This window comes from Colletotrichum siamense (assembly GCF_013390195.1).
Source record: "Colletotrichum siamense strain Cg363 chromosome Unknown KSG_Cg363_contig02, whole genome shotgun sequence".
NCBI lineage: Eukaryota > Fungi > Ascomycota > Sordariomycetes > Glomerellales > Glomerellaceae > Colletotrichum > Colletotrichum siamense.
Window position 1 is genome coordinate 2,366,176 of NW_023501015.1, and position 25,097 is coordinate 2,391,272.

General features: G+C 56.4%; 7 protein-coding genes across 7 annotated transcripts; 3 read left to right on the plus strand and 4 right to left on the minus strand.

Moving 5' to 3' along the window:
• Window positions 1-1,714: 1,714 nt before the first annotated feature.
• On the minus strand, window positions 1,715-4,408 carry bit61 (Target of rapamycin complex 2 subunit bit61; the record flags this gene model as incomplete). The annotated part of the gene is made up of 1 exon (XM_036634465.1): window positions 1,715-4,408. The coding sequence occupies one exon, from the start codon at window positions 4,406-4,408 to the stop codon at window positions 1,715-1,717; it is 2,694 nt and encodes an 897-aa protein (XP_036499212.1).
• Window positions 4,409-5,536: 1,128 nt separating this feature from the next.
• CGCS363_v002617 (uncharacterized protein) lies at window positions 5,537-5,857 on the plus strand (the record flags this gene model as incomplete). Its single annotated transcript, XM_036634466.1, has 1 exon — window positions 5,537-5,857. One exon carries the CDS (start codon window positions 5,537-5,539, stop codon window positions 5,855-5,857), a length of 321 nt encoding a protein of 106 aa, XP_036499211.1.
• A 227-nt stretch (window positions 5,858-6,084) lies between these two features.
• Window positions 6,085-9,491, minus strand: vam6 (Vacuolar morphogenesis protein 6; the record flags this gene model as incomplete). The annotated part of the gene is made up of 4 exons (XM_036634467.1): window positions 6,085-6,691; window positions 6,739-6,847; window positions 6,898-9,339; window positions 9,410-9,491. The coding sequence occupies 4 exons, from the start codon at window positions 9,489-9,491 to the stop codon at window positions 6,085-6,087; spliced, it is 3,240 nt and encodes a 1,079-aa protein (XP_036499209.1).
• Window positions 9,492-10,230: 739 nt separating this feature from the next.
• On the minus strand, window positions 10,231-15,953 carry CGCS363_v002619 (putative transporter; the record flags this gene model as incomplete). Its single annotated transcript, XM_036634468.1, has 9 exons — window positions 10,231-10,376; window positions 10,426-11,203; window positions 11,256-11,600; window positions 11,653-12,820; window positions 12,885-13,231; window positions 14,135-14,323; window positions 14,388-14,957; window positions 15,042-15,501; window positions 15,649-15,953. The coding sequence occupies 9 exons, from the start codon at window positions 15,951-15,953 to the stop codon at window positions 10,231-10,233; spliced, it is 4,308 nt and encodes a 1,435-aa protein (XP_036499208.1).
• Window positions 15,954-17,155: 1,202 nt separating this feature from the next.
• On the plus strand, window positions 17,156-19,130 carry CGCS363_v002620 (putative MFS-type transporter; the record flags this gene model as incomplete). The annotated part of the gene is made up of 4 exons (XM_036634469.1): window positions 17,156-17,399; window positions 17,491-17,547; window positions 17,622-17,950; window positions 18,024-19,130. 4 exons carry the CDS (start codon window positions 17,156-17,158, stop codon window positions 19,128-19,130), a joined length of 1,737 nt encoding a protein of 578 aa, XP_036500091.1.
• Window positions 19,131-19,745: 615 nt separating this feature from the next.
• Window positions 19,746-22,799, plus strand: CGCS363_v002621 (uncharacterized protein; the record flags this gene model as incomplete). The annotated part of the gene is made up of 3 exons (XM_036634470.1): window positions 19,746-20,386; window positions 21,072-21,489; window positions 21,564-22,799. The coding sequence occupies 3 exons, from the start codon at window positions 19,746-19,748 to the stop codon at window positions 22,797-22,799; spliced, it is 2,295 nt and encodes a 764-aa protein (XP_036500092.1).
• A 121-nt stretch (window positions 22,800-22,920) lies between these two features.
• On the minus strand, window positions 22,921-24,569 carry bet4 (Geranylgeranyl transferase type-2 subunit alpha; the record flags this gene model as incomplete). Its single annotated transcript, XM_036634471.1, has 3 exons — window positions 22,921-23,300; window positions 23,359-24,223; window positions 24,336-24,569. The coding sequence occupies 3 exons, from the start codon at window positions 24,567-24,569 to the stop codon at window positions 22,921-22,923; spliced, it is 1,479 nt and encodes a 492-aa protein (XP_036500093.1).
• Between the last annotated feature and the right edge of the window lie 528 nt (window positions 24,570-25,097).

Genomic DNA, 25,097 nt, shown 5'->3' on the forward strand with positions numbered 1-25,097 from the left:
GGCAAGGAGAGAAAAAAAAATGCCTCCCATCCTCCCCGTTCATTAGATGACAAATGGCCCTCGCAGAACAGACCGCTGGAATCGCGTCGTCTTGCCCTATCCGTTTCTACCTTTTGCGTCCCTCAATGGCAACCACGTGTTCCCCGAACCACCCGGACACACACCATTCGCACATTCTGTCTCTCGCTGTCTTCCCTCATCGAGTCCTCTCATCGTCTGGTGACATGAACCCAGAGAGGGGGCCGCGCGGGATCCAATCAGCTTACCTCATTTTGGGGGAAGCGGGGGATCCATTGAGTCCCCAGTCCCAGACATCGGCTCCTCGGCGCTAATCTCCGATCGAAATCACATGACCTTCGGTCTAGAGCTGATTGTCCAAGCCGACCACGTGACACCCAATCTTTCCTCCCCCAAGCAGATTTCTAGACCAAAGGCCCGTGCCCCAGAAAAATTTCGACCGAACCTGGCCCCACAATTCCCATCGTGAGCCGCATCTATAAAATCTCTTCCCTCGCATCACAAGCTTCATTCCTTTCCCCATCATCCAACGCCATACTTCCTCTCCAACGCCAACCCGGCCAGCGCAGGCCTCGATCGCTCACACCACCTGACAAGGGCTCAATGCGGAGCAGATCAGAGAGCGTTCGGGCTTCCTGCGCTGCGCCTCCTACTAACAGGTAAGCCACCAGCAAAATTTCCCTTCATACACACATCCCCAAAAACTCCGAATGATGATATTATATCAACATGTCTTCTTTTCCCAACCGAATCGACCATGAAGAAGTCTAGTCTACTCGGGCACTCCGTCGCAGGAGAGCCTGTTACTTGCCAGTAATCACTATCTGACACTTTCACCTTCACCATCACTTTGCAGCAAAACTCGGATTTTGAGCATTCTCGCTGACAACGTGTAAAGAACAGGAAAAACTTGCATCGCGCACTTCGCGTATGAGAAACCATCAATGGCCCCTGCTCTAGAAAATAAAAACCATTACTTCATACTCTGTTGCTTCAATCATGACCCATGTGCCTGATCAAATGAGTGTGACTACTGACCCTTCGAGTTATGTGCTTTGAAACTCTTCTGGGGGTTTTCTCGGATCTATCTTTGCGATCCAGATCTCTGGGATCCAGCAGATCCAGCATCGTCCATAAGCTCCAGTTGGCACCGTGACTCGTAGTATCAAGACCTCAACGAGGTTGGCGTCCTTATCGTCCATGCCTTGCGGCAGAGGACGTCCTCACCAATCACTTCACGATAGAGGACGTCCCCTGAACATCATCTCAATTCAAGACCGCATCCCCAGCCAGCAGCCACCTTCCTAACCACGCACCATCTCACATCACATCACCTTACATCACCTCACCTCGCCTCAAATCACATCACATCACATCAAATATCCAAACCAAACAAATCATTCTTTGTGGAATAATCTCGAATTTCATCTATGCCAACCATCCCCAACTGCCATGCATCCCAAAAAGAAACACTCCCAATGCCCACCCCGCAAAATCCCATAAAACAAAAAAAGAGGTAATCGCTCTTTCTTTTCGCGAGGTATATCCCGTCACGGGGGCCGTAGCCATACACCGTGTGTTTTGTTTTTGCAACTTTCATCAAGAACGCCAAGCAGAACGAATGACAAGTAAGGCGCGCTGCGACCGCGCGCCCTCTGTGAACCACCCCAATAACCCACCAAGTCCATTCCCTCTCCTAAATCACGCGCAAACCTTCCCGTACAGACTCGGGGATATCCCGCCGCCTGCCTCCGACGATGCCGCGGCGGTTCCTACCCGTCCGCCCCCTGCCGAGCCAGTTGAGCTTGAGCAGCCGGCAGAGCTCCTCCATCCGCCTGTTCCCCTCGTCGTTGCCGTCTCCCGCGACGTCCCCGAGGCTGGCGAGGATGCTCATGCATTGCAGCATGCGGCCGACCATCTCCGTGACCTGCTTCGAGTCCTCGACGTTCTGCTCACGGGTAAAGGGCCGGAGTTGCCCATCGCTACCAGCACTGGCGTAGCTGACGTTGCTGAGACCCCGACTGCGTCCACCGGCCCCAGAGCTTGCATCGCCTAGTAGGGTCGTCGCGTTGGAGTTGTAGCTTGCCACAGACGGGTCAAGGCTCATTGCGGTCCCTGGGCGCATCATGCTCATGGTGTCGGCGGGGCTGGACGAGAGCGCAGGATCCGGGAGGGGAGAAGCGAGTGCCATTGAGGCAAATGACGAAGGCAGGAATTCGAGTGAGAGACGAGAGAATATTGTCTTGAGTGATTCGTACCGGGGGAGGATGACAATGTCTCGATATGCGGTCAGGACGATGCGGCGAACGTCGAAGACGGCCGAGGCCGGTCTTACATGCGGTGCATCGGTAGACATCGGAGCCGCCTTGACGCCGCCCCAAAAGTCGCGGGCCTGGTCCGGGTTCATGAGGACACCGCAGCCGGAGAATTCGAGATCCAAGGGAAGGAAAACGGCCTGCATGTATGGCAGAATCGAGGTGTAGGTGATGAGCCACATCTCCACCAGCGCCGGAATGACCTTGTCTTCTTGGGTGCGCCTAAGTGTGTGGTCCAATGAGGCAAAGCCGGTCGCAAGAAGTTCGCGCAGGTCCTCCAGAATAATATTCGGCGATCTGCGCTGGATGCAGTATTGTATGTGCAGTGTCACCAATTTGTTGAAGTCTTCCACGGGCTGTCGCAAATCTTCGCCTTCAAAGATGACGAGCATCTTCGCCTTGAGATACGGCCATGCATCATCGAGCGCCATGCTGTTGAGGCCGTATTTGCCTGCATCAATTGGTTCTGAGAGATACGACGACTGGTGCGTCAGACTTGGCAGACTGCTTGGCCCAGGCCATTCTGATGGAAGAGAACTCGATTCGACGCCGAGGCCGCTGCTCTCCTTTTCAGTCTTTTTGTCCCGACGTCCCTTGCCAAACGACGTTGCAGTCGGGGCCGGACTAGGGGGTAAGTTGAAACTGTATAAACTCGACGGGGCACTGGGGTCTGTGGGTTTCGAGTTGCTCGATGCGGACGACAGCGGGAGGTGGAATTCGTCCTTGAGCTTGTGCTTCTGCCGCGACAGAAAGTGATGCTTCTTTTCCTTTTCTCGCCCTTCTGGCTTCTCCATGGTGGGCGTTTCGGGCACGGCGCGGATGGTTGCAGAAGACGAGTTATTGAGATTGTAGATGGACTGGCCGCTGGTATCGATCAGACTGCTGGTGCTGAAATTACCGCGCTGTAATGATGCGAGCGCGCTGCCGATCTTGCTAGGGCTCGGGAGCGGTTTGTCCTTGGGATCGCCCTTGGTGCCGATCTTGACAGGGCGGGAGAAGAGCTTCACCTTGGACTTTTCTGGCTTCGCCGGTTTCGGATCGGGGATGAGTTGCGGCGGGGGATGAACAGGATGGACGGAGTGAACTGGGCTATGCTGTGACTGTTGGTGGGCGATGTGCTGCTGCTGTTGTTGAGGCTGTTGCTGCTGAGACTGAGATAGACCCGGTGATGTCTGCCCCGACCGTGGAAAGGCGGCGTTCGCTGCTGTCGTCGCGGCCGAAGTACCCAGCAGGCCGTTGTGGTATCCTTGGTTCCCAAAACCACTCTCTCGTGGAGCGCTGGCCTCTGTCAGGCTTAGCATAGGCGGGCTGAGTGGGCCCCTCGCGCCGCTTCCCCTCCTCACGTTGTCGACGGCGTCGCCGCCGTTCGGGTTCGGTACGGTCTGCGACCGCTGTCGAGCGTGCTGTAGTTGTTGCTGGTTCTGCTGGTTGCTCTGGTGCTGCAGTACGGCAGCTTGTGCCGCGATCTGGCTGGCTGAGAGGGCCGGACTCGATTGCTGGTGGTGGTGATGTACCTGGTGCTGGTGTGTAGACGACGATGCGACGGAGGCAGGCTGTGACATGCCCACCTGGGAGAGATTCGAGGTGCTCGTTGACGGGAGGGTCGAGTCGAAGAGGCCGGGCGTCTGGCTATGTTTCCTCGAGTGGCCTTTCGTCAAAGGGCTCGCGGTGCGGGCGGCGGCGGATGCGATGTGGGTGTTGACGCTCAGGTCATGGTTTCTGCCTTCGCTTGCCCCTCCTCCTGCTATGGGACCTGCTGGTCCTCCGGGTGTGGTGCCGGATCGCTGGGCGGTCGGGCGCGAGAAGTTCTGCAGGCTCGCGGTGCTCGAGTTGGCCTGGGAAGTGAACTGGGCATATATCGGCGTCGCGGAGGAGGGGGCGGTGGGCGCGCTCGGTGCGTGGCTCCGGGGCTTGACGAAGTGTATAGCGAGATTCTCTTCGCTGCTCGAGGAGTCGGCGCGGGCGGGAGGTCGTGGACGTTGCTGCGGCGGCGGTGCGCTGGAGGAGGAAGCTGTCGAGCCCGGCAGAGGGCTGAAGCTGCCCGGCGCTCGGGGCGGGGGTCGTGCTGGTTGCATTGTCGTGGATGTGTTAGGGGTCTGTTACATCTTGGGAGAGTTGGGACGATTCAAGATCGGGCGGCCCTCGAAGGTTTGTTTGCTGAGTTGCTGTCGACAGCAGGGGTGGTGGGTGGTTGTGTTGGTTGTTCGTCTCTTGGTGGGTGAGGTGAGGTGAGGTGAGGTGGGCGAGGTGGGAGTAGTTGAAGGGTGCGAGGGCGCTGGCAGAAGCGAAGTGGTGATGTAAGAGGGTCGAAAAATACGAGGTCAGGGAGGAAAGAAGGAAGGGTGGTGGTTATGAGCGATCCAATACCACGAGTGGATTTTGATTGCGTCCAAGGGCTTCAAGGGCCTCAAGGGCGGCCGTGTGAGATAGACAGGATCGATTGGGGGAATTGATGCAGGATAATCGACAAGGTAGTGTATCCCGTCTGCACAACACCAGGCCAGGCCAACCCTCGTCTGGGTCGTCTCGCGTGCGCCTTAAAGCAAGTCTGGCTCGGGTGTAAGCAAGCAAGATGCGGGCTATCCTTCCTATCGATATCAGCCCGGATCCAATCCAATGCACCTCAGAGTACGGATAAGCGACCCGTTGCCAAGGGGAAGCCGGCCGACGTTTTCGTTTGCGGTGAAGGACCGACGCCCTGGACGGCTGAACCAACCCAAAACCAAGGCACCGCGACGACTAACAGCATCCCCCGCTCTTAGGTGCTCACCCCAGCCCCTTGTGCTGCTGGATCACTGGCACCGCCGCCGGGTTGCGACCCTGGCCTTCGCTAGCCTGGCTGGTGGGTGTCTAGGCCATGCCGTTTCGGTGCTAAAATCCAGCAACAGGTGAAGGTAACCCCGCAGCGTCATTGCGCGCAAGAAAAAAAAAAGACAGTCCCCATCTTCAGCGGAACATTGAGGACCACCACCACTGGAATGGAGGGAGCCGCACCCGCAAAGCCGCACAGCGCCAGATTTTCGTCATAATTGATTTTCCCATGCTTCCTTTTTCCGACCCCTCCCCCTCCAACGACACACATCACGATCGCCCTTTCTCGCCAACCCCCTTCCCCTGCCCTCGTCCACGCTCCCCTAACTTGACACTCCCGTCGCTCGTCCAAACTACGAAACTTTGACGTACCAACCGTAACCGACAAAACCATGGCAGCAGAAACAAACGGCACCGCCGCCGCTCCGGCCCTCCAGTTCACGGCGACCTACAAGTCCCCCGCCAACGACCCCTTCACCCACTCAGAGTCCATCCCCGCCCCGCCGACCACCGGCGTCCAACACAAGACGGCCTACCTCAAGTCCCTGCGCGAAGCCATCAACAACGCCCAGGAGAGCATCAACAAGGAGCTCACGGCGCGCATGGAGGAGGACAAGGCGCGTGAGGCCGGCAAGAACGGCTCCAAGACCGCCGTCGACGAGGCACTCGAGGAGGAAAACTACGGCGAGGAGGCGCCTCCCAACGACGACTGAGAGAAAGGAAGAGAGCAAGAGAGAAAAACTTTGAAGCTACGAAAAACGAACGCAACGCCTCGTTTCAGAGCGCCATCGTACATTCTTTGCCACCTTATATACGGGGTATTGCTGTATCATGCTGCCGCTTCCCCATTTGCCCTGGCTATGCAAATACCAATATGTACGAAGGAAACCAACTCCCAGCACCAATCAACCCGGCTCCTCCTACTCCTACAGCACACCCCTTACGAAAACCTACGAGCCCAACTTCCCGCCCGCGAGCTCTGCGGCCTGTGCGACGCCGTCTTGTTCGAGCAGCCGTAATGGACGACGCTGTTATCGGGCAATACCGAAATGACGGTGCTGCCACCGAGCCTCTTGTGGCACACACCGCAGAGGCGTTCCTCCGTGATCACCACTCTTCTATTGCGTCCGCCTTGCCCACCAGGAATTCCGTCACCGAGCACCAACAGGGCTTGCGTAGATACCAGCTCCGTGTCTCGCAACCGCGCAACAATGCGCGACTCGTTCACCACGCTGTTGGCAGACCTGATCCTGCCTCGGAAGTAGGATTCAAGGTCTCGGACGGGAAGGTCATCGGGGATCAGCGAGAGGGTTGAGGCTGCTGGGAGACGTGAACCGTGCCTTGAGAGAAGTTCGAGTGCTGGCGCATGGGCGGGTTTGTGAGGTGGCGGCGGCGTCAGGTACAAAGAGAGTAGTGTGTGGTAGATTGATGGTGTCGAGTCCTCAACGTCGCCGGCCGACGACGGTCTCCGCGATCGATCCGGGGACCGTGATCGGTCTGGCGACGACGACGCAGACTCCTTTGACTTGTGCACCATGTTGCAGTACCTAGGCAGGTTAGCCAATGCAAAGACGTTAAATAAGGCAATACTTACTCTTCGGCCTTCGCATAATTCTTCATTTTGAAAACGTAAATTTCCAATGCCTGCTTGTGCGAACCCATGTTACTCAGCACGACAGCTTGAGCTTCATAAAAGGCCGGATCTGCATCACGTCAGTAACCATCAAGTCCGGCAAACAGTGGTCAAACGTACCGTCTCGCGGGATGAGACCAAATGCCTTGCTAAGACTATATTGCCCACTTGTTTTGAGGAACGCAACGAAGCGTTCCATTTCTGCATCCCACTCGTCATCCCTCTTCTTCTCCTTCAGCTGTCTGATGAACAACTCCGCTAGACGGTTGTGGAAGTCTGGGGTCGTATCATCTAGCTCGTTGATGATATGCTCCAAGTACTGGACCTCCAATGAAGGGTTGATGCCGCCCAAGAAGCGGGCTACCCGGCCACGGGGCAAGGTCTCCGCGTTCTCAGAGTCAGCAATGAATATCTCCATGGCCAACTTTGGATCCGCCTTCAATACCCATTCAGAGTACTGGAGAATCAGATCAATCTCTGACGGCGGCAGGTTTTGAAGATACATCACCGTCCGCTGGGGGCCATGCAGAGCAGGGGCGGTCTCGTCGGGCTTCTCGGCGGTTCCAAAGCGCTTGAGAAGCTCCAGCGCTTGAGAGTGAAGCTTCTTGCCGCTGAAGAAGTCCACAAGCTCATTGTATCTGTTATGAGCGAGAAGCGCTTCATTTACCACATCTGGATCGCAAAAGTTGGGCAGTCGGAAGAGAGATCCGGCCAGAGAAGGGCTGGTCGTCATATATGTTCTGAACAAAGCCGTGTCAACCATCCTTGAAGTTCTCAGCAGCTCTCCCTCCAGTTGGCTTCCCGTCTCCTCTCCATGGACTGGTGACATGAAGCCCTTCATCGCGTCTTCGGTCGAGCCATTGGTGTTTGATCGCTTCAGCTTGCCGGTACTGGGGTCAAGCACACGTTGTAGGCGTGTTCTCGTTCCAACCAAGTAACCAGCCAGCGTCCTGACTGCTGCCAGAAGATCGTCGCCTTCAAGAGGTTTGTCTTCCGCCAGCCTTCCCTTGGTGCTGTCGGTTTCTTCAACGTCCAACGCATTGCTCTTAGATATGATGGAAGCCGTGTCCGACTGCGGCGGTGCGGGTGCCTGTTTTCGTCCCATGAAAAGCTTCGCAAAGCCAACACCACCGCCCCTCGCTGGGGAAGCTGGGCTCTCGCTGGGTTCGTCCTTAACTGTCTTGTCACCATTGGTTTTTTCATGGACTTCTTCCTCGCCATCTCTCTCGTCACTGCCCGATTCCTCCTGAGCACCATGCGCCCATCCGGACATCTCACCCGCGATCGAAGGCGGGAAGAGCTTCAGTACGCGCTCAGGCGGGGCGTGCACGTCCTCTTCGTTGAACAAATCCATGGCGTCGTAGTACTTTTTCTGTTTGAAGAGCATCTCAGCTTTGAGCATCTTCACCTCCCGCAGAGTCTCCGTCTTATTGCGCAATAGAGCATCTTCGAGCATGTTCAGAATACTGATGGCCTCGTCGTATTTGCCCTTTTCGACCAGCTCGTCAATTTGCGAGTCGTAATCGGCGGCACCCATCCTCCACACACATCGATCGCTAGAAATGTGGAATCCCTTGCCTGCATGCGCCAGACTGAGATTGGGTGGTGGAAGGTGAAGCTGCGCCGCACCGGGGAGAGAGATGGTCTGTAACAGCGACAATGTCTCTGGATTCCTCACTTCCAGCGAGCCTTTCGAGGGTGCCTGCAGAGCTAAAATGTAGGGATAAGAATATCCAATCTGCTCCGGCGCCGCTTGCCATGGTATCTGCCGTTTCTCAATCGGTTTGCCTTCGTCGGTGATAAACATCGAGTTGATATCCTTGGCCAACAGTAGCTCGCCTTCGGACAGCTTCGCCGCAAGGGGTTTCGGCATGTATCCTCCCAGACCCATGTATCCCATACCCGCGCTGCTGACCGCTCCGAAGCGGCTGGCTTGTTGACCCGACGTTGCAGAGCCCGGGCTGATGATATCCTCAACCTCTTGACTTATAACATCGACCATGACATAGCCAGCGTTCATGCCGCAGACAATCTTCGTCGCGCTGGCCCACGTTATAGTTCGTATTGATTCCGGCAGGGTGATCTCGCCGACGTCGGGGCTAAGCTCGCTCTGCTGCCAGCTCCATAGCAACAGCCGCCGACGGACGGCAACGGCCATGCGGCTGATGATCTCCGGTATGCCAGTAGCAGCATCTTTCACGATGTTTGAGGTTACGGCGAAGCAGGTGGCATTCTTCGTTCGTTGAAGCTGCTCGATCGGCTCGTAAGTCTGCAGGTCGTGCAACGAGACGTAGTAGTTGGACAGCGATACGATGGTAGTAGCTTCTTTGAGAATAGCAAGCTGTTCGATCGCCCTGGTCGAGAATCTATCTATCTCACGCAGCAGGTCCGTCGGTTTCTGCGGCGGTTGGGCGGTGTTGAGGTTGTTGTTGTTGGCTGCCGGCGGTGGGCTCGTCGCGGAGGGCTGGGAGCCATTGGCTTGGGTCGGTGACGGAGGGGGCAGCTCGTTTAGGCGGTAAATGCGGAGGGCACCGCTGTTGAGGCCGACGAAGACGCGGTCGCCTGTGAAATAATATGTGAGAGGGGGGCGTCATCACGCAGGAGGCGGGCTACGTTTGGGGCAACGACGCACCATGCGCGAGGATTGTCTCAATCTTGGACTTATCCCGCTGCTTTAGCTCTATGATCGGCCGCGCTGTAAATGCTGAGAGCATGGCGACTGCCGGGCCGCAAGGCGAGTGTGTGAAATATTCAGTATACCGTCATCAGTAGGGAGGTTCGTCTTGTTTGCGCCGGTTCGTCACTGCAGCAGAGAAGCGTTCATGATGGCGCGCGCGGGAGAGATGTTGGAGCTTCGATTCGGGTATGGCTGGATGCTTGTTGCTGGTAAGGTAGGTAAGGTACGCCGTAGTCGTCGGCCGTACGTCAGGACGAAGTCCCCACAAGGGAGCCGATGACCTCTTTTGCCGCCTGTTTGGGACTAGCGCCGCTGCTACCCTTCCACTTGAAGCAGCGAGTCTCCACCTCCTTCAACATCTGTTGGGAACAGCTGCTGATTGGCCGGTGGTACATCGGGATTTGCTGTACATCCGTCACATGCATTAAGGCACTTTACTTTCGACTGCAGCTTGAATGAAGCTCCAGCTATTGAAGAAATGTTTGGATAGATGAATAACTTGAAATTGCACGCTGCTTCGTAGGAAATATCTCGACACGCCATTCTAACTTTCCCTCGAAACTATGCGCTGCATATGTGGCAGTCGCAAGGAAATAACCAAATCAAGCCCAGTGCTATCTATGCCAGTATCTATGTGCTGAACTCATCCAAGAACCAATATCTCCGAGTTCATGATCCCCTTTTCCGAGTGTCCGCAAAACAAAAACGATGCCAGACGCACCGTGACACGTGTATGAACGAGCATGTGTATGTGAGAAATGTGTACGGGATAGCCCTTAGTCTAGTCCAGCGACCCTCATCAGCCCGTATCCAAGGGTCACAACGACAGCCAGTGTGAGGATACTGCTGGGAACACCTCTGCTGATGAAGTGCTTCACTTGGAGATATCTCTGGCCGGTCGGATCTTCCTTCATGATGGCAGCTACGAAGGGTTAGCTCTGGTCCAAGGCAAGGATTTCGAAGTGACTTACTCATGTTGGGGAATCCGCTGGTAGGCAATCCCATAGCGGCACTGCACATTAGCACACCACCCATGACGAGCAGGTTGGGGTGAGGCTCGTCCATGTTGCTGCCGACATCGAACACCAGAGGCAAGATGATAAGAGCCGCGACCGTGTGGCTGATGAAGGTGGCAATGATGAGAATCAGGGACGAGAACACAACAAGAACTCCGTAGAGGCTCATGCCCTCGACCTCCTTGGTTACCACGCCGGCGATGGTGTGCAGCAGGCCAGATGACTTGACCGCCTTGCCCAGAGCCAAGCCTCCAGCAGCCAGGATAATGATGGTCCACGGGAAGTTGTTGAAGTCTTCCTTGGTCAGAATACCAATACCAAAGAACAGGACGATGGGGATGATGGCAATGACACCCATGTCTCCGAAGACGCCTTCCAACTGATGGCTGGCGCACCACAGACCGATTGTGACAATCGTTACGATGGAGACAAAGTACTGAATGCCGGTGAACTTCTCCTTCACAGGACGAATGGGGGCAATTGTGGTTCCCTTGCTTGGCTGGAAAGTGATGAGAAGCAGAACCCAGATCACGAGTAGCGAGACAACGCCAACGGGAATGACAATGAAGAACCACTGGATCCAGGTAGGCGCCGGCTTCATGATTCCAACAGCAACCACGTTCTGCGGCGATGCGATGGGCGACAGCATGCCACCAATGTTGGAGGCAAGCGCAATACCCATGATGACCGCCTTGGACATGTTGGACTCAGAAGGCAATGTGCGCAGCATTGGCTGGGAACAGTGTTAGTAAGACTCACGTTTGTGCCAGGTAATTTGGACTAACCTCGATAATGGAGAAGCAAAGGACAGGGGCAGCAACGTTGCTAATCAGCATACTCGCGAAAGCGGCGACCAGCATGTTGGCGATGAGGACCGTCCGGGGGGTGGTTCCCGCCTTGCTCAGAACAAACGTGGCAAGTCGCTTGTCAATCTTGCACTTAGACAACGCCGCCGCCAAGGTGAAACCACCCAGGAGAAGCATGATGACGGGTGTCCACATGGCCGAGAAGATGTACGAGGTAGCAGCCTTGGAATCAAGCCTCCTATGCGGCTTGTCCTCTGAGCGAACGACAGTCAAGACAACGCAGAGGAAGGGGATCATCAGCGAAGTCACGAATAATGGAATAGCCTGTGAAGTGTGTTAGCTCTGACTCGCTTCACTCTGTGACCATCGAACTCACCTCCGTAGCCCACAAGATGCTGACGAACACGATCAGTGCCAAACAGTTTTGCTGCTCAGGCTTCTCCATGATGGGAATGAAGAGGAGCAGAAAGAAGATGACAAACGCAATCAGAAGGGTAAGCAAGGGCGTGCTGGCCACCCAGGTCGGGACGACGAAGCGTCCCACGGGAGTAACCACCTCCTTTGTGACGGGGGCGAGCTCGTCATCTCCTTGGAGTCGTCGAGCGCCGGATAAACCGTCTCTACCCAGCAGGGTTCTGCCCAAGCTGGCAGCTTCAGCACGGCGCTCCATACCGATCATGTCTCTCCAGACAGTGTTCCGCTCCCAGACGACATGTTCGCGGAGGTGAGACCGCAGATCTCTCTTGGCGAGGTTCTCGTCGCCATTGGTGACAACCTCAGCGTATGCCTTTTCCATCTTGGAAATGTTCTCTTCGATCGTCTTGATGCTCTCCACCTTGAAGGGGTAGGCGGAATCGACGTGGGTGCTCATGTACTTGGGGCGCAGCTCCCTGTCCACGATCTTGTCGAATTTCTTCAACACCTTGCGGAAACCCGTTCTGTTGAGCTGCACGTACGACTTAAGCTCACAGAGCTGGACATAGAGGCTGATGATACGCTTCTTGAGCATGATGCTCGACGAGTAGAGGAAGGACTGGTCCGGAATCTCGTCCTGCGTGGTGCTGTAACGTCGTAATGATCTTCCCAGCGTCAGCTCGGTCGACGCCGTCAGCTCAGTCGTGGAGTGGCCGAGGTTGGGAGCTGTCTTGCGCCTGCCTCCACCAAGGCTGGACCGGCTCTTTGTCAGACCGGTGGTCTCGTCGTCGTCCTCATCGTCATCGCTGTCGTCCATGTTGCCATCGATCGACTCGGATCTTCTGCCGTTGGTCCCCGGCATGCCCGGTCGGTGTCCGCTGCCGAACGACCGTCTAGGCCCACCGTTCTCCTCCTCATCTTCCGAAGAGAAGTTGCCGACGTCGCCAAGTAGCTGGTTGACCTCGTCCAGAAGCTCGCCCTCCTTGGCTACGTAAAAGGAGCAAATCTTCTCCAGCTCTACGCCGAGGGCGCGGCTGAAGACGTCTTCCGGTTCTTCATTTCGGATGAGGGGTCTCGATTCCGCGTCGCCTGCGCTCGTCTGGTGGACGGTCTTCTCGAGCTGGTAGATCCTACGGCGAGTCATTAGTCATCTGAGACCTCGGGGTACGGTTGGGGAAGGCATTGAGATCTCACAGCTTCTTGAGGTTGCTGTAGGCAATGTAATGACTGCTCCAGTCCGGAACAGCATTAAACTGGATGCTGTGGGAGAACTTCATGTCGTCCTGCTGCTCGAGCCACTGCTTCTTCCAAAGTCTCTTCTGTTCGCGCCGGGCGGCTCGGTCGTCGGCGGTCTTGCGCTCGGCAATGGGCTTGTAGTCGTCGAGCTCGAAGCTCTCGGTGTCTGCAACGGCGGTGCTATGGCTGTTGGCGGAACTCCCTCCCCGTTCCCGAAGGCCTGATGATGTGTTATCGAGGTCAATGAGAAGTCCTGGCGGCGCAGAGCCTGGTTGATGGGTAGAGGAGGGATTGCTTTGGGGTGCCTGGGGCGGTATGGTGGCAGAATGCGGTCGCGTGCGACTTCTTATCGGGATGGGGTATCGCGATGCGCGCGGATCAGGGTACTTAGGCGTGCTGGATGGTGTTTAAGCTACGGGCTGGAATAGCATCCCGCGTTTTCGTGGTGGCTGCAACACGTGGGGAAAGCGTTGGTCGTCCTGTCTCCCAGCTTGTTGAAAGAGCCGCGTGACGATGTAATTGGTTTCATTTGGGCCTAGCGCAATCCAGCTCCACGGGTGCCACGTCCTTGCGATTAGTGTCGTTGCGATTGGTTGCAGGTCGCTCGGATGGAGCAGAAATCCATCTCGACCCAGCAATCTATGAAGCTATCAGGGGATTACCTAAGACAGTGACGTGACCTTATTTAACAAAAAGGTGTAGCGGTGGATGCACCACCGATATAAAGTTTCATCCTTGAAGGGCATATTCAATGCCAGACCCTCCAAGTCGCCAGTCATCGTGGGAAGCTCCTTGAACGAAGCCGTTCTTATCATGCTTTCCCGTGGAAATCAAGTCGTATTCCGAGTTCCCTCTATGTAATCGTCGGAGAACGACGAATCTTGCTATTACTGCCTGTACTGTCCAACTCATTCCTACACCCTATTCAAACATGGTTCTGTTTCTTCGCAAAGCTTTTTTTCTTTCTGTCTCCTTCAAACGCGAGTAGTGTCTATCTGCTATGTATACGCAAACCCATGCTGTGGAGATCTTTCTTATGCTTGAATCCTTCTAATACAGTGCTCTTATGAAGTCTGGAAACTCGAGTGGGTATCAGTCAAATGAAATGCCGAAAAAGACAGACAAACACAAAGAGAACATGTCATCCCTTAGAGGGACTCCCGAAGTCTAGCTCGGAATCTCTCGCAGTTGTACTGCAGCCAAATTACAAGCGGCACTGTCGAAACCGCAGCGGCTGTGATGAACCACTTTGCGGTGCTGTTGCTGGTCAAAGTCTCCAAAGCTTGCTCCGCCAGCGGAAACAATGCTCCAGAGGGGTATCTGAGAAGAGCAAGCGAGGCGCTCGTCGCCACCGCATGCTGGGGTGAAAGGTCAATGATGTATACGGCCGATGTCATCTGCGGTTAGAAGTTAGCCGTCAATCCCAAAATAGAGGCAACATCAAGGAGGGTTGTTTCTTACAGTGATGGCAAATAGCCCGCTGCCAATGATGTAGTCGCCTAACAAGGGCACCAAGTAGGACACGCCCGGCCGAGCAGTCATGTTAAATATAATCAAGCCAGCCACGACCAGGAGAGCAGCGGCACTCAGCAGCGGGAGACGGTGCTCTGGAAGCCTATCACCGCCGCGCGCAAGTCTCGAAACCACGACATCGCTCAGAAAGCCGAAGATGAGGAGTCCGGTGAACATGCCGATGCCCATGCCGGCAAATGCCAGACCGGCCTCGGCGGTGTTGAAGTCATATACCGTCTTGTAAGTCATCGGCACATCGATATACAGCCAAACCTGGAGGCCGTAGAAGAACGATGTAACCATGATGGCCGGCAGTATACTAGGCTCGAAGGCTAAGGTCAAAGGCCGGATCGCCGCCTTGTAGAGCAGCGACCGCAACGGCTTCGGTGCAACGGTCTTGCTCTCGTCCACCTCACCGTCAACGTTACCAACAATGCCCATTGCGGCGTACTTGCGCCGAAGCACCGGCAAGTACGTCTCGCGCATGAACACCTGCGTGAGGATGGTACTTATCAAACACTATATCATCCAGTCAGCATGGCTCCATCAAGTTGGGGAACATGAGATGACGCCCATCAGTCCGCCTCATCATGAGCAACTCACCATAAAAACCAAGAAGCCAAAGCACCCCCTCCAGCCCCAAACCTGCGCAATCCCGCCTCCGAGCGCAGACCCGACCGCAGGACTGCAGACGCTCCCGAACGCCATCACCGACAACGCCCTCGCCCGCTCATGCTTCAGCATCACGTCCGTCGCCGTCCCGGAACCCTGCGTGATCGGGCTCGCCCCGGCGCACCCCGCCAGGAACCGGAAGAAGACGAGCCACTCCGCCGACGGCGCGACCATGCAGCCCAGATTACAGAGGAGAAGAAGCACATTGCTGACCTGGTACACCGGCCTCTTGCCAAACACCTCGCTCAGCGGCGCAATCAGCAGCGGCCCGGCCGAGAACCCCAGCACGTACGCAGACACCGTCAGGTGCGCCAGCGAGGGGTCGTCTTCGATGCCGAAGTCGCGGATCACCTGGTCTAACGCCGGCGTGTACACGGCGGAGGCTAAGGGACTGTAACCGGAGAAAAAAGCAAGACACGCGGTTAGCGCGGGGGTTCCGTTTTTTGACACCAACGGTGCAGGATGGCGTGAAGTCTAGAGGGCGGTCTGCCGCCCACCACTTGCATGCCGGCCATGGATGGTGGAGGTGTGGACTTACGTGACGCATGTAATGAAGGCGACCACTAAGATGTGAGTCCACCGCTTCCTAGCGGACCACAAGATGGGATCGAATGGTTCGCGGCCGTCTAATTCGGACGGCGAAGCTTCTGACGCGGGGTGGTGATCGGCGCCGGCGGCGTCAACGTCCGCCTTCTCAGGGTCCAGAAAGCGGGTAGCTTCGTCGGAACGCTTGTCATCCGATGGAAGCCATTGTGAGGTTTCGATGATGGCGGTGTTAAAGTCCTTCTCATCCAACAACCGGATCCCATCATCCCCATCTGCCGCCTTGTTCTTGGTGAGCATTGCCAAAACCCTGGTTCGGCCAAGTTTTGACGTCTTGTCCGTCCGGATCGCAAGAAGCTTGCTGATCTTTGATTTGTCTTTTTTCTGCCTTCTTTTTGACAATCGGCAATGGAGGGGAGCAAAGGTATGTAAACTGGAGTTCGGCCAAAACCAAAGAGGGAAGCTTGATGCCGACGGGATTGAAGCTGTCTTGTCGTTTCCGAGGTTTTTCCTTCTTATTCCCTCGCTTGCAGAGCGCAGAGGCCGTCTCTGATCTGTTTGACAGGCTGTTTGTCGTTCTCGTGATGGCGAGTCAACGGAGGGAAGACGATAGAAAAGGGTGAAAGGATGAAGCCGGAAGAGCACAGCTTCGGGACGAGGCCGTCGCCCGTTCGGCTTGCACGGCTTCATGGGAGACCCCGGCGTGGAGGAAACGTATCAGGACCGCCCCGCAAGCGTTGCGCTTCAAACTTTATTTTACGAGCTTGAAAAGTGGTCGATGCGACGCTATTCAGCGTTGTCGGTGAGCGACCACTTTTTTGACTTTCAGTAGGTTGCTGATGTGATCGCGTACGCACGAATACAGGCAAACACCGACAGCTACAACACATTGGCGATGAAGCAGCCATGTCCTGGCTTTCATGGAACCGCCATCCGGTGGGACAATGGCATTCTGCCGTCCTACCCGCGCGTCCGCGCACCACCGCACTTTACCTCGTACTGGACTACGGTATGGTATGGCATTTCGTCTTTACCGTCCGTAACGCATTGTCTCGAGAATACAGACTTTTGGCGTAGGTGCCGACTCGGCGATTCGCCTGTATCACGATGTTGGCTTGGCATTATAGACTCCCCTCGAACGAGAGTAGAGTTCCCGCCAGATCGTGAAGAGTAACCCCTCCTTTGCCAAAGAGACTACGGCAATTCATAATACGGCTCGAGTAATGAGAGAATAAATATGACACGAAAACCCCGCCGTGGCAACCAGTTGGCATAGTAGTGCTGGCTCATGCGTTGCAGCTGGTTCACCGCCAAACACCTGTCGAGACGCCGCCTGTGCACGACGTCGTGACAATCTCGGAGTATTTCCTAAAGCACGCGGTCTGGGCCAAGCCAGCCCACTTCCCCTCCGCCCAGCCATCTGCTATCCCCTCAACTATAGGGGTCCTGAGATCTCGGGCCCGCGCCCCGGCTCGGCTGGGGGCGACCTCTCATTGGAAAGGATGGTCTCCGAAAAAGTTCCGGACCCCTCGGGGTCCCTTCCTGAGGTCGTTGTCGATGGGGCTCAGAAACATCACCGTGACATTGACGTTGAAAAGTGCGCAAAGGGCCCTTCTGGCGAAGACATTGCGATTGAACCGACCGAGGAGAAGGAGAAGATGCGGCCAAGATATTTTGACGGGACGGCGACGCTGACTGTGGGAGATGGTGTGATTCTTATTCCAACTCCGAGCGCGGATCCGAGAGGTACGTCTTTAACTTATTGAGCAATCTCCCAGAGACAAGCTAGGCAAACTCTCGTGTGAGTTACGGACATTTTTTGACTGACGATGCGCAGATCCCCTCAATCTCCCAGGATGGCACAAGAAACTCATCGTGGCGATCATCGTGCTGTGTAAGTTAACCGGCACCAAAATCAAACTGAGGTTCAATCTCCGGAGGCCTAGACTCACAATGTGGTCTTCACAGACGCAATATCAGGCGTATGCCTAATCACCGCCCTCTCCGCGCTGATTGTGTACATCATGCCGGATTACGACCGCGAGGGCATCACCTCAGACCAAATTTCGAACCTCTTCACGTTCCCAAACCTTTTCCTGGGGCTCGGCAACCTCGTCTCCATGCCCATCGCCGTGGCGGTGGGCAGACGGCCGGTGATTCTCGCATCGAACGTACTGCTCTTCCTCGCCGCCGTGCTCTGCGCGACGAACCGCAGCTACTACTGGCATCTCGGCGGGCGCATGGTCGCAGCTTTCGCGGCAGCCCAGTGCCAGGCCTTGGCTCTGCTCATCCTACAGGTATGGCACACACGGCATGAAGCGTCCGTGTCCAGAGCTATATTGGGTCGTCGGCTAACTTCAAACGCCTCAGGACGTCTACTTTCTCCACCAGCGCGCGCGCGTCTTCCAGGTCTATGCGTCCGCTGAGGTCCTCCTCAACTCCAGCCTGGTGATCGCGTCGTCGTACATGGCCGACGCCCTGGGCTGGCGGTCGTGGTACTGGCTCTTCGCCGGTCTCTCGGGCGTCGCCATGGTCCTGACCTACTTCTTTGTCCCCGAGACGGCGTACGATCGGTCCATTGAGTCTTTCATGGGGACCCAGCCGACTGATACGAGCAACCTGCTGCCCGCGCAGAGCAGCAGTAATGGCGCCGGGCTCCTTGACCGCAGTCGGTCGCCGGGACCAAAGTACACCACGACGGACGACAGACCGAGCTTAGATCTCGAACGATTCGAGAAGCGCACCTTTGCTTCGAACCTGACAATCTTCGTCCACAAGCCGACTTGGTCTCGATGCTGGCTGTGCCTGAAGCAGATCGGGCAGGTGTTCCTGTTCCCCCACGTCCTCTGGGTAGCCATCAACAACGGCCTCTTCCAGGGCATCGACGTTTCCATCCAGATGACCTACGCAGAGGTGCTCGTCAAGCCGCCCTACAACTGGGCCAACACCTCCGTCTCCCTCATCCAGCTGGGTCAAATCTTTATCGCCCTGCTGTGCGTCCCGGTGATCGGCTGGATGAGCGACTACGTCATCCGCGTATCCGCCCGACGGAACCACGGCATCCACGAGCCGGAGCAGCGACTCCTCGCCTGGATCCTGCCTATGGTGACAGCCCTGATCTTGACGGTGCTGTACGGCTACGTCCTGAAGAACCCCGAAAGCTACCACTGGATGGCCATCGTGTCCGTCGTCGACGGCTACCTCATCGTGCTGATGGGCGTCAACACCGTGGGCACGGCGTACCTGATCGACAGCCACCCCAGCTTCGCCGGCGCGATCTTGGTGGCGCTGCCCGTCACCCGCGGGCTGGTCGGTTTCGGGCTCAGCAAGCATACCACGGAGTACATTACGAACCTCGGCCCGGTCCGAACGTTTGGGATCTACGCCGCCGTCAGTGCGGCGTTTTGTTTGTTGGGCGTCCTCCTGTTTTTCAAGGGCAAGCGAGTCAGGAGGATTTGCGCTCAATTGACGCAGTAATGCGATGACGACCTTCATGAAGTATTGAGTTATGAGACGTCGAAATGATGGGGGAACGGTCGGGCGCAAGTATTTGGGCCTTGAAACAATTACACTTCTTGTACATATTAAGAAATATAGCAGAGTGTACAAAAAGAACCTTGCTTCTCCAACCTACCTACGTGATCTTTCTCAGGATTGAGACCACAACTGCAGGCCACAAAGGGTTTGCAGTCTTCAAAGATTATGACAGTCTCAGCTAGTGAGACATCGGACTTTATTGAAGAGGAGCAGCTGATAGGATGTTATTTGGAACGTCACTCTGACTAGTAGGATCGATTTATGATAGACTAAAAGACAGCCTCCTTCAATAACTTTTCAGGTACGCCGCTCTTTCAGAAACTGACAGTGTTGGCCTTATTCAAAGACAGCTCAGCCGAGGAAACCCTTTATCGTGGAGATGGGTAGTCTTGGTGACTAGATCGAGAGGAGAAATGTGACCAACTTTTGATGAATCACTCCCGCTCGACATCATGGCTTCCAGCTATAAGGGTCAGTTCAAGACTCCCATTCCCACCTTCAACTCATAGTGATCAACCATCAACAACCAATTTTACATCAAAGCTCAAAATCAACATGAGCTGGCGCAAAGTCTTCAGGAGATCTTCCTCTCGCAGAGAACGTCTAGATGACTCCTCGTCGTGCTCATCGTCTTGTTCCTCGTCATGCTCCGGCTGTGAATCCCGGAGCATCGACAGCGAAAACATCTTCCGCGGCGCAACCCCGGCTCCTAGCACAGCCAACCCTGAAAGCCGCGCAGCCGCACCGCACCGCAGCGTCCTCGTCCGCTTCTCTTTCCTCAAAGACAGCAACAACACCATCCCGGTGCGCCTCACAGATCTCGCCGGCGGCTACGGCATGTACCACTTCCTGTACCTGCTCAGCGAGGCGGCCATCATGCTCATGTGCAACCCCGACACGACCGTCCCGTTCATCGTAGAGCACCTGCGCCCCGTGCACGCCGTCATTCAGGCCTACTTCAAGGTCAAGATTCGCTGGGACCTGGGCGGCGGACTGCTCGGGCACACTGAGCTTCCTCTCGTCGACGCCCATGAGACGTGGAACGATGTTGTCAAGATGCTGGTGGGACCGGGTGGGAGGGGAGGCTGCGTGGTGGTGGACTTACCGGAGGATAAGGTGGAATATCTGCGGCGGGTGGTCCCAGCGGCCGTGAAGCCGGATGACGAGCCGGAGACGGATGAGGAGGAATACCCGGAGTATGCGGATGAATGTGGGTCTGTGTAGCCGGCATTATCGGAGTGGAGCCCGGCACGGCGCTTGGCCAACTCGGCGTGTCAAAAAAAAATGAAAGCCGAGAGATATCTCCAAATCTACAATGAACACATCTAACCTCCAAGTGATGACCGCTGCGAAATCCCATCCCAATTCGAGATTAGGTTCAGTCTGGGCGCCGAAATAAACGGTCACAGTGGACACGCCCGCCCCTGTCCGACCCCTGAGCTCCGCGACCACTCGGCGCGTCCCCTGCCGCACGTGCTGCACGCACCTCCCCACACAAGCTTCAACATCTTTCTCGCCTCCCGCTCATCGGAGGTTAGTCGCATGCATCACCGTCAGAACTGCACCAAACATCCCGGCGAGGTTCCAACAGTCGACCATACGTCCACATCCACCAGCGGGAATTACAATCCTGCAAGACTATACCGCCCCCGCAGGATAAACACGCCAGTGAATTCCTGGTTCCTGCACGATAGCGCTGCATTATCTATCGGTTCACCACCACCCTCACCCGGAGGAACCCACGTGGGATACACCCAAGCCCACTCAAGGTTCCCCAATCCCAAATCGGTTTTTTATCGTAAATGACCTTGACGAAAAAAATTAAAAACCACATATACATATAAACAATGGCATGGCTTCCTCACCTTGCTTCCCACGCAGGCCACTAGCCTCCCCCGCCGCCTGGATCAAGTCCCTCGTCCTCGTCGCCAGCTTCATTATCTTCGCCGAGTACACCCTCTCTCAGGTAATGGCGCCCAAGGCAGGCTCCTCTCTCCTCGCCGCGCTCGCCGTCTTCGGCACCGGCTCCGGCGCCCTCAGCGGGTCCGGCACTACCGCCAGCGGCAACAGCTCCGCGGGTGCCGGCGGCGTTGACCTCACATGGCACGCCCCCGCAAGCTCCGAGGTCAACAACCTCACCTCCGTGATCAGCGGCAAGGGCGTCTGGGGCTTCATCTACGACACATCCGCCACGCCGGACGATAACTATGGGCAGTACAACTGGTGCAACATGCCCCACGTGCGCAAGACGGAGTATGTCAAGGCGAGCGATGAGTACGAGCTCAAATACGTCGAACTGGTTTGTTTCTCTCTCTCTCACACTGCCTTACAAAAAACTCTCACAGAGGCAAAGAGTGCTCACACCTCCAACAGATTCACCGCCACCACAAACGCACCCCCTACGCCTCCAACGCCTTCCCCGTGGAATCCTACCAGTGGAACTGCGACGAGCAAGGCCTCTTCTACTACGGCGAGCCCTTCGCCTCCGCCAACAAGCCCGCAAAGACCTACTGGAAGGTCTACATCTCCCCCGTCAACCCCTTCGTCCCCGCCGGCTGGATCGGGACCTGCCAGTTCCCGCAAATCACCGCCCAAGGGCTCGACGACTCCTGGGTCCACGGCGCAGACCTCTTCGGCGTCTACCACGACCTGCTCGGCTTCCTCCCGCCAAAGGACGCCGCCGGCTCCGCCGACTGGCTCGCCAAGGTCAAGTACCGCGTGACCAACAACCAGATCACCAGCCAGGTCGCCGGCATGGTCGTCAACGGCATGTGGGGCACCGCCGCCTCCACGGGCCTCTCCATCCAGGCCGCCGGCGTCGACTCCCTCGAGCCGCAGTACTCCTGCCCGGCCGGCGCCGCCCTCTTCTCCCGCATCAAGTCGTCCGCCAACGCCCCCTGGCAGCAGCACCTCGACGCCGCGGCGCCCCTCTACGCCACTCTCGACGACATCTCGGGCGTCCCCGCCGACGACGCCGGCTTCCACGCCAGCCTCGACCACTACTACGACAACCTCTCCGCCCGGCAGTGCCACGACAAGCCGCTGCCGTGCAAGCTCGTCGGCGGCGCGAACAGCACGACGTGCGTCACGCAGGAGATCGCGGACGCGGTGTACCGCCTTGGGCATTGGGAGTACTCGCAGATGTACCGCGACGCGGGCCCCGACGCTCTGGCGGCCAGCGTCGCGAACTGGGGCGTGTGGGTGGCCGAGCTGGCGACGCATCTGCGCGCTGTGGTGGCCGGGCAGAGCGAGACCATCTACTTCCACAACGTCGCGCACGACGGCTCCGTCTCGAGGCTGTTGTCGATTTTGCAGCTCGACAAGATGGTCTGGCCGGGCATGGGCTCCGAGGTTGTGTTTGAGCTGTACAAGAAGAAAGCCAAGAGCTCTTCCGACGGCGCAGCTGTTGCCCAGAGAGCAGCTGGATCGGATGCGAAAGCCGGAGAGAGCGGGTGGTACATTAGGGTCCTCTGGAGCGGGCAGGTTCTCAAGTCGTCGAACCCGTCGCTGGGCTTGATGGACATGATTCCTGTCGAGACACTGCTGGCGTATTTTGATGGACTGGTTGGAGAGAATGCAAGCCTGATCAAGGGCAAGTGCACTAATTGAGGGAAAATGAAATCATGAGATGATGTACGATGATATTTATCGACATATGACATGTGTAGTTATACATCTAGTTCGTTGTAATTCATAATGGTACTTGATCAGTCGTCACTTGGTTGTCGATTTACACCAAGCCGCACTCTTTCTCAAGATCGCTCCACCGCCCTGAGCGCATAGGGTCTAGTTTCCTCACCTTTGCCATCCAGTTCTTGAGGTCATCAGTCTCGTCATCACTCAACGGTCGTCCCTCAATCTGCGGTAATGTCCTGGTGTAATCCAACAGCGCTTTGTAGATGCCTACAACATCGTCGTAGTCCTCCGCTAGCTCCTTGATGTCTTCAATCTCGCGCTTCACGTAAGTCGCCCTTTCATTCTGCGAAAGGTTCTGGGCGATCTTTGGGCGGCGGTCCGACTCCGTCAGGTTCAGGATGAGAAAATTGTGGTAGTACCACAAGGACTGGTCTTCAGGGCCGACATTTAGCGCTTCGCGAACGAGATTCAGTTCTGCCCGAGTTAGCAAAATAAGCCACTTTGCCACTTTGATACAATCCAGGTGTCGCACCGTCTTCAAGGAACTTCTGTCTAGCCTTATCATCGGCGCTGCGCTCATCCAACAGGCGGGGTATCAAGTTTGTGCGGTTGTGCCATGCTGAAAAGTTGGAAAGGTCGCCGTTGATCATCTTGGTGGTGTACGCGAATTCAGATTCGACCATGCTCTTCCCGTCCAAGACCTCGCTTTCCAAGGTGGCAACCACCGTCCGCCGGTAGCCCCAGGCGTGGAAGTTGCGGCGGTCCTGGGTCAGCATCTTGGACACCAAACCTAGCTCCTCCTCCCATATGCGACGAGCTATCGGTTTCGGCAGGAGTTCGATTGCTTTTTGCAGTAGCCAGGAACGGTACTTCCAGATCCAGTAACTCTTGGGGAACTCGAGTAGGAGGGGTATCGTGAACGTCAGCTCGTTCTTGAGCGTGTTGATAATGTCCTCGCTCGTAGCACCATTGTTGGGTTGAGGCGGCGCATCGGGTGTCGGGTCAGCTGTTGTACCACTCTTCCCACTCTCTGGGGCCGCTTGGGACGCGGGGGCGGGCTGGGTCGTGGTCGAGGAAGAGGGCAACGAGTCGGCGGAGGACGGAGACTGAGTGCATGCTGCTGATGAACTCGCGGGCGGCGCCGACGGCGATGGCCCAGGCGAGGGTCTTGATAATGATCCACAGGTTAGGCAGCGCCTGCGGACGTTCCATGCCGTGTAATGCTCCGGGTTGAGACGGAGGAGCTTGGTGGTGAGGGAGAAGGTTTCGGGGTCGGAGGGATCGGGGCCGGCACGGAGGAGGCTGTCTTCGAGGGAACGTAGGTTCGCGATCTTGGCGAGGTCGGCCTGGAGCTGTGCTTCGGTGCGTGGCTTCCGGGCTGTGCGGGCTACGCCGTGCTGCGACGATGAGGTATCAGTACGATGGTCTGGGAGATGCGGAGGCGATGGGAATGCTGGAAAGGCCAGCTGGCTAGCATGGGGCCGAGGGTAGCAAGGTGGTGAAACCTACGGTGTCCATGGGGAACTCTTGGATGCTCCAGGAGAGCGGAATAGACTTGGGAATGGAGACGACAAGGGCGGACGGGGAGGTGTAAGAGCCCGGAAAGATGTCCCGGTGAGGGAGCTCTGGGCGGTTGAAGCTGATGCGGGCGTTGGATGAGCCGACAGGGATTCCCCACCACCCAGGCGGCGTTTGGCGGATGAGACAGGTGGACAGGTCCCCAGAGTTGTCTCGTTTAGGCATGTCATTTAGCCACTTTGGCCCGAGCTCCCGGTGAAGAAGGTACCGACCCGCGTATGCTGCGCTGTGTCGCGCTGCTTCTGTCAGCCATTCCCAACGTCACCTTCCTCTCAATAGCAGGTGGTGCAGTGGAAGCTCCTCTCATGATTCTCCTGCCAGCAGCGACTCCCGTCATTATCTGCGCTTCTAGGAACACTTCAGATCAGGATGGGTTTCATATGACACACGCTAGAGATTGGGAGGCGGCAACTCCCTGACCAGCGTCACAAAGCTTCTTGCCTTTCGTTCCTAAGTTGCCTCACGTATGAAGATGGCACCTTCTAGGCAGGATGAGCCAAGGGATCATCTATCTAGCGATGGAAATTTCCCAGAAATGCAGAATTTTCCCCTTCTCTCCTCCTCCATCTCCGCTCCTAAAACCCTTCTCTCCCCTAGGTACCGTCGTCGACTCGGCATCGTTCATCCATCAAACATTCGTCGGCGTGCGTATGACGGCTTCGTCTTGTATTCCTTGACAACCGTCACCTAGCA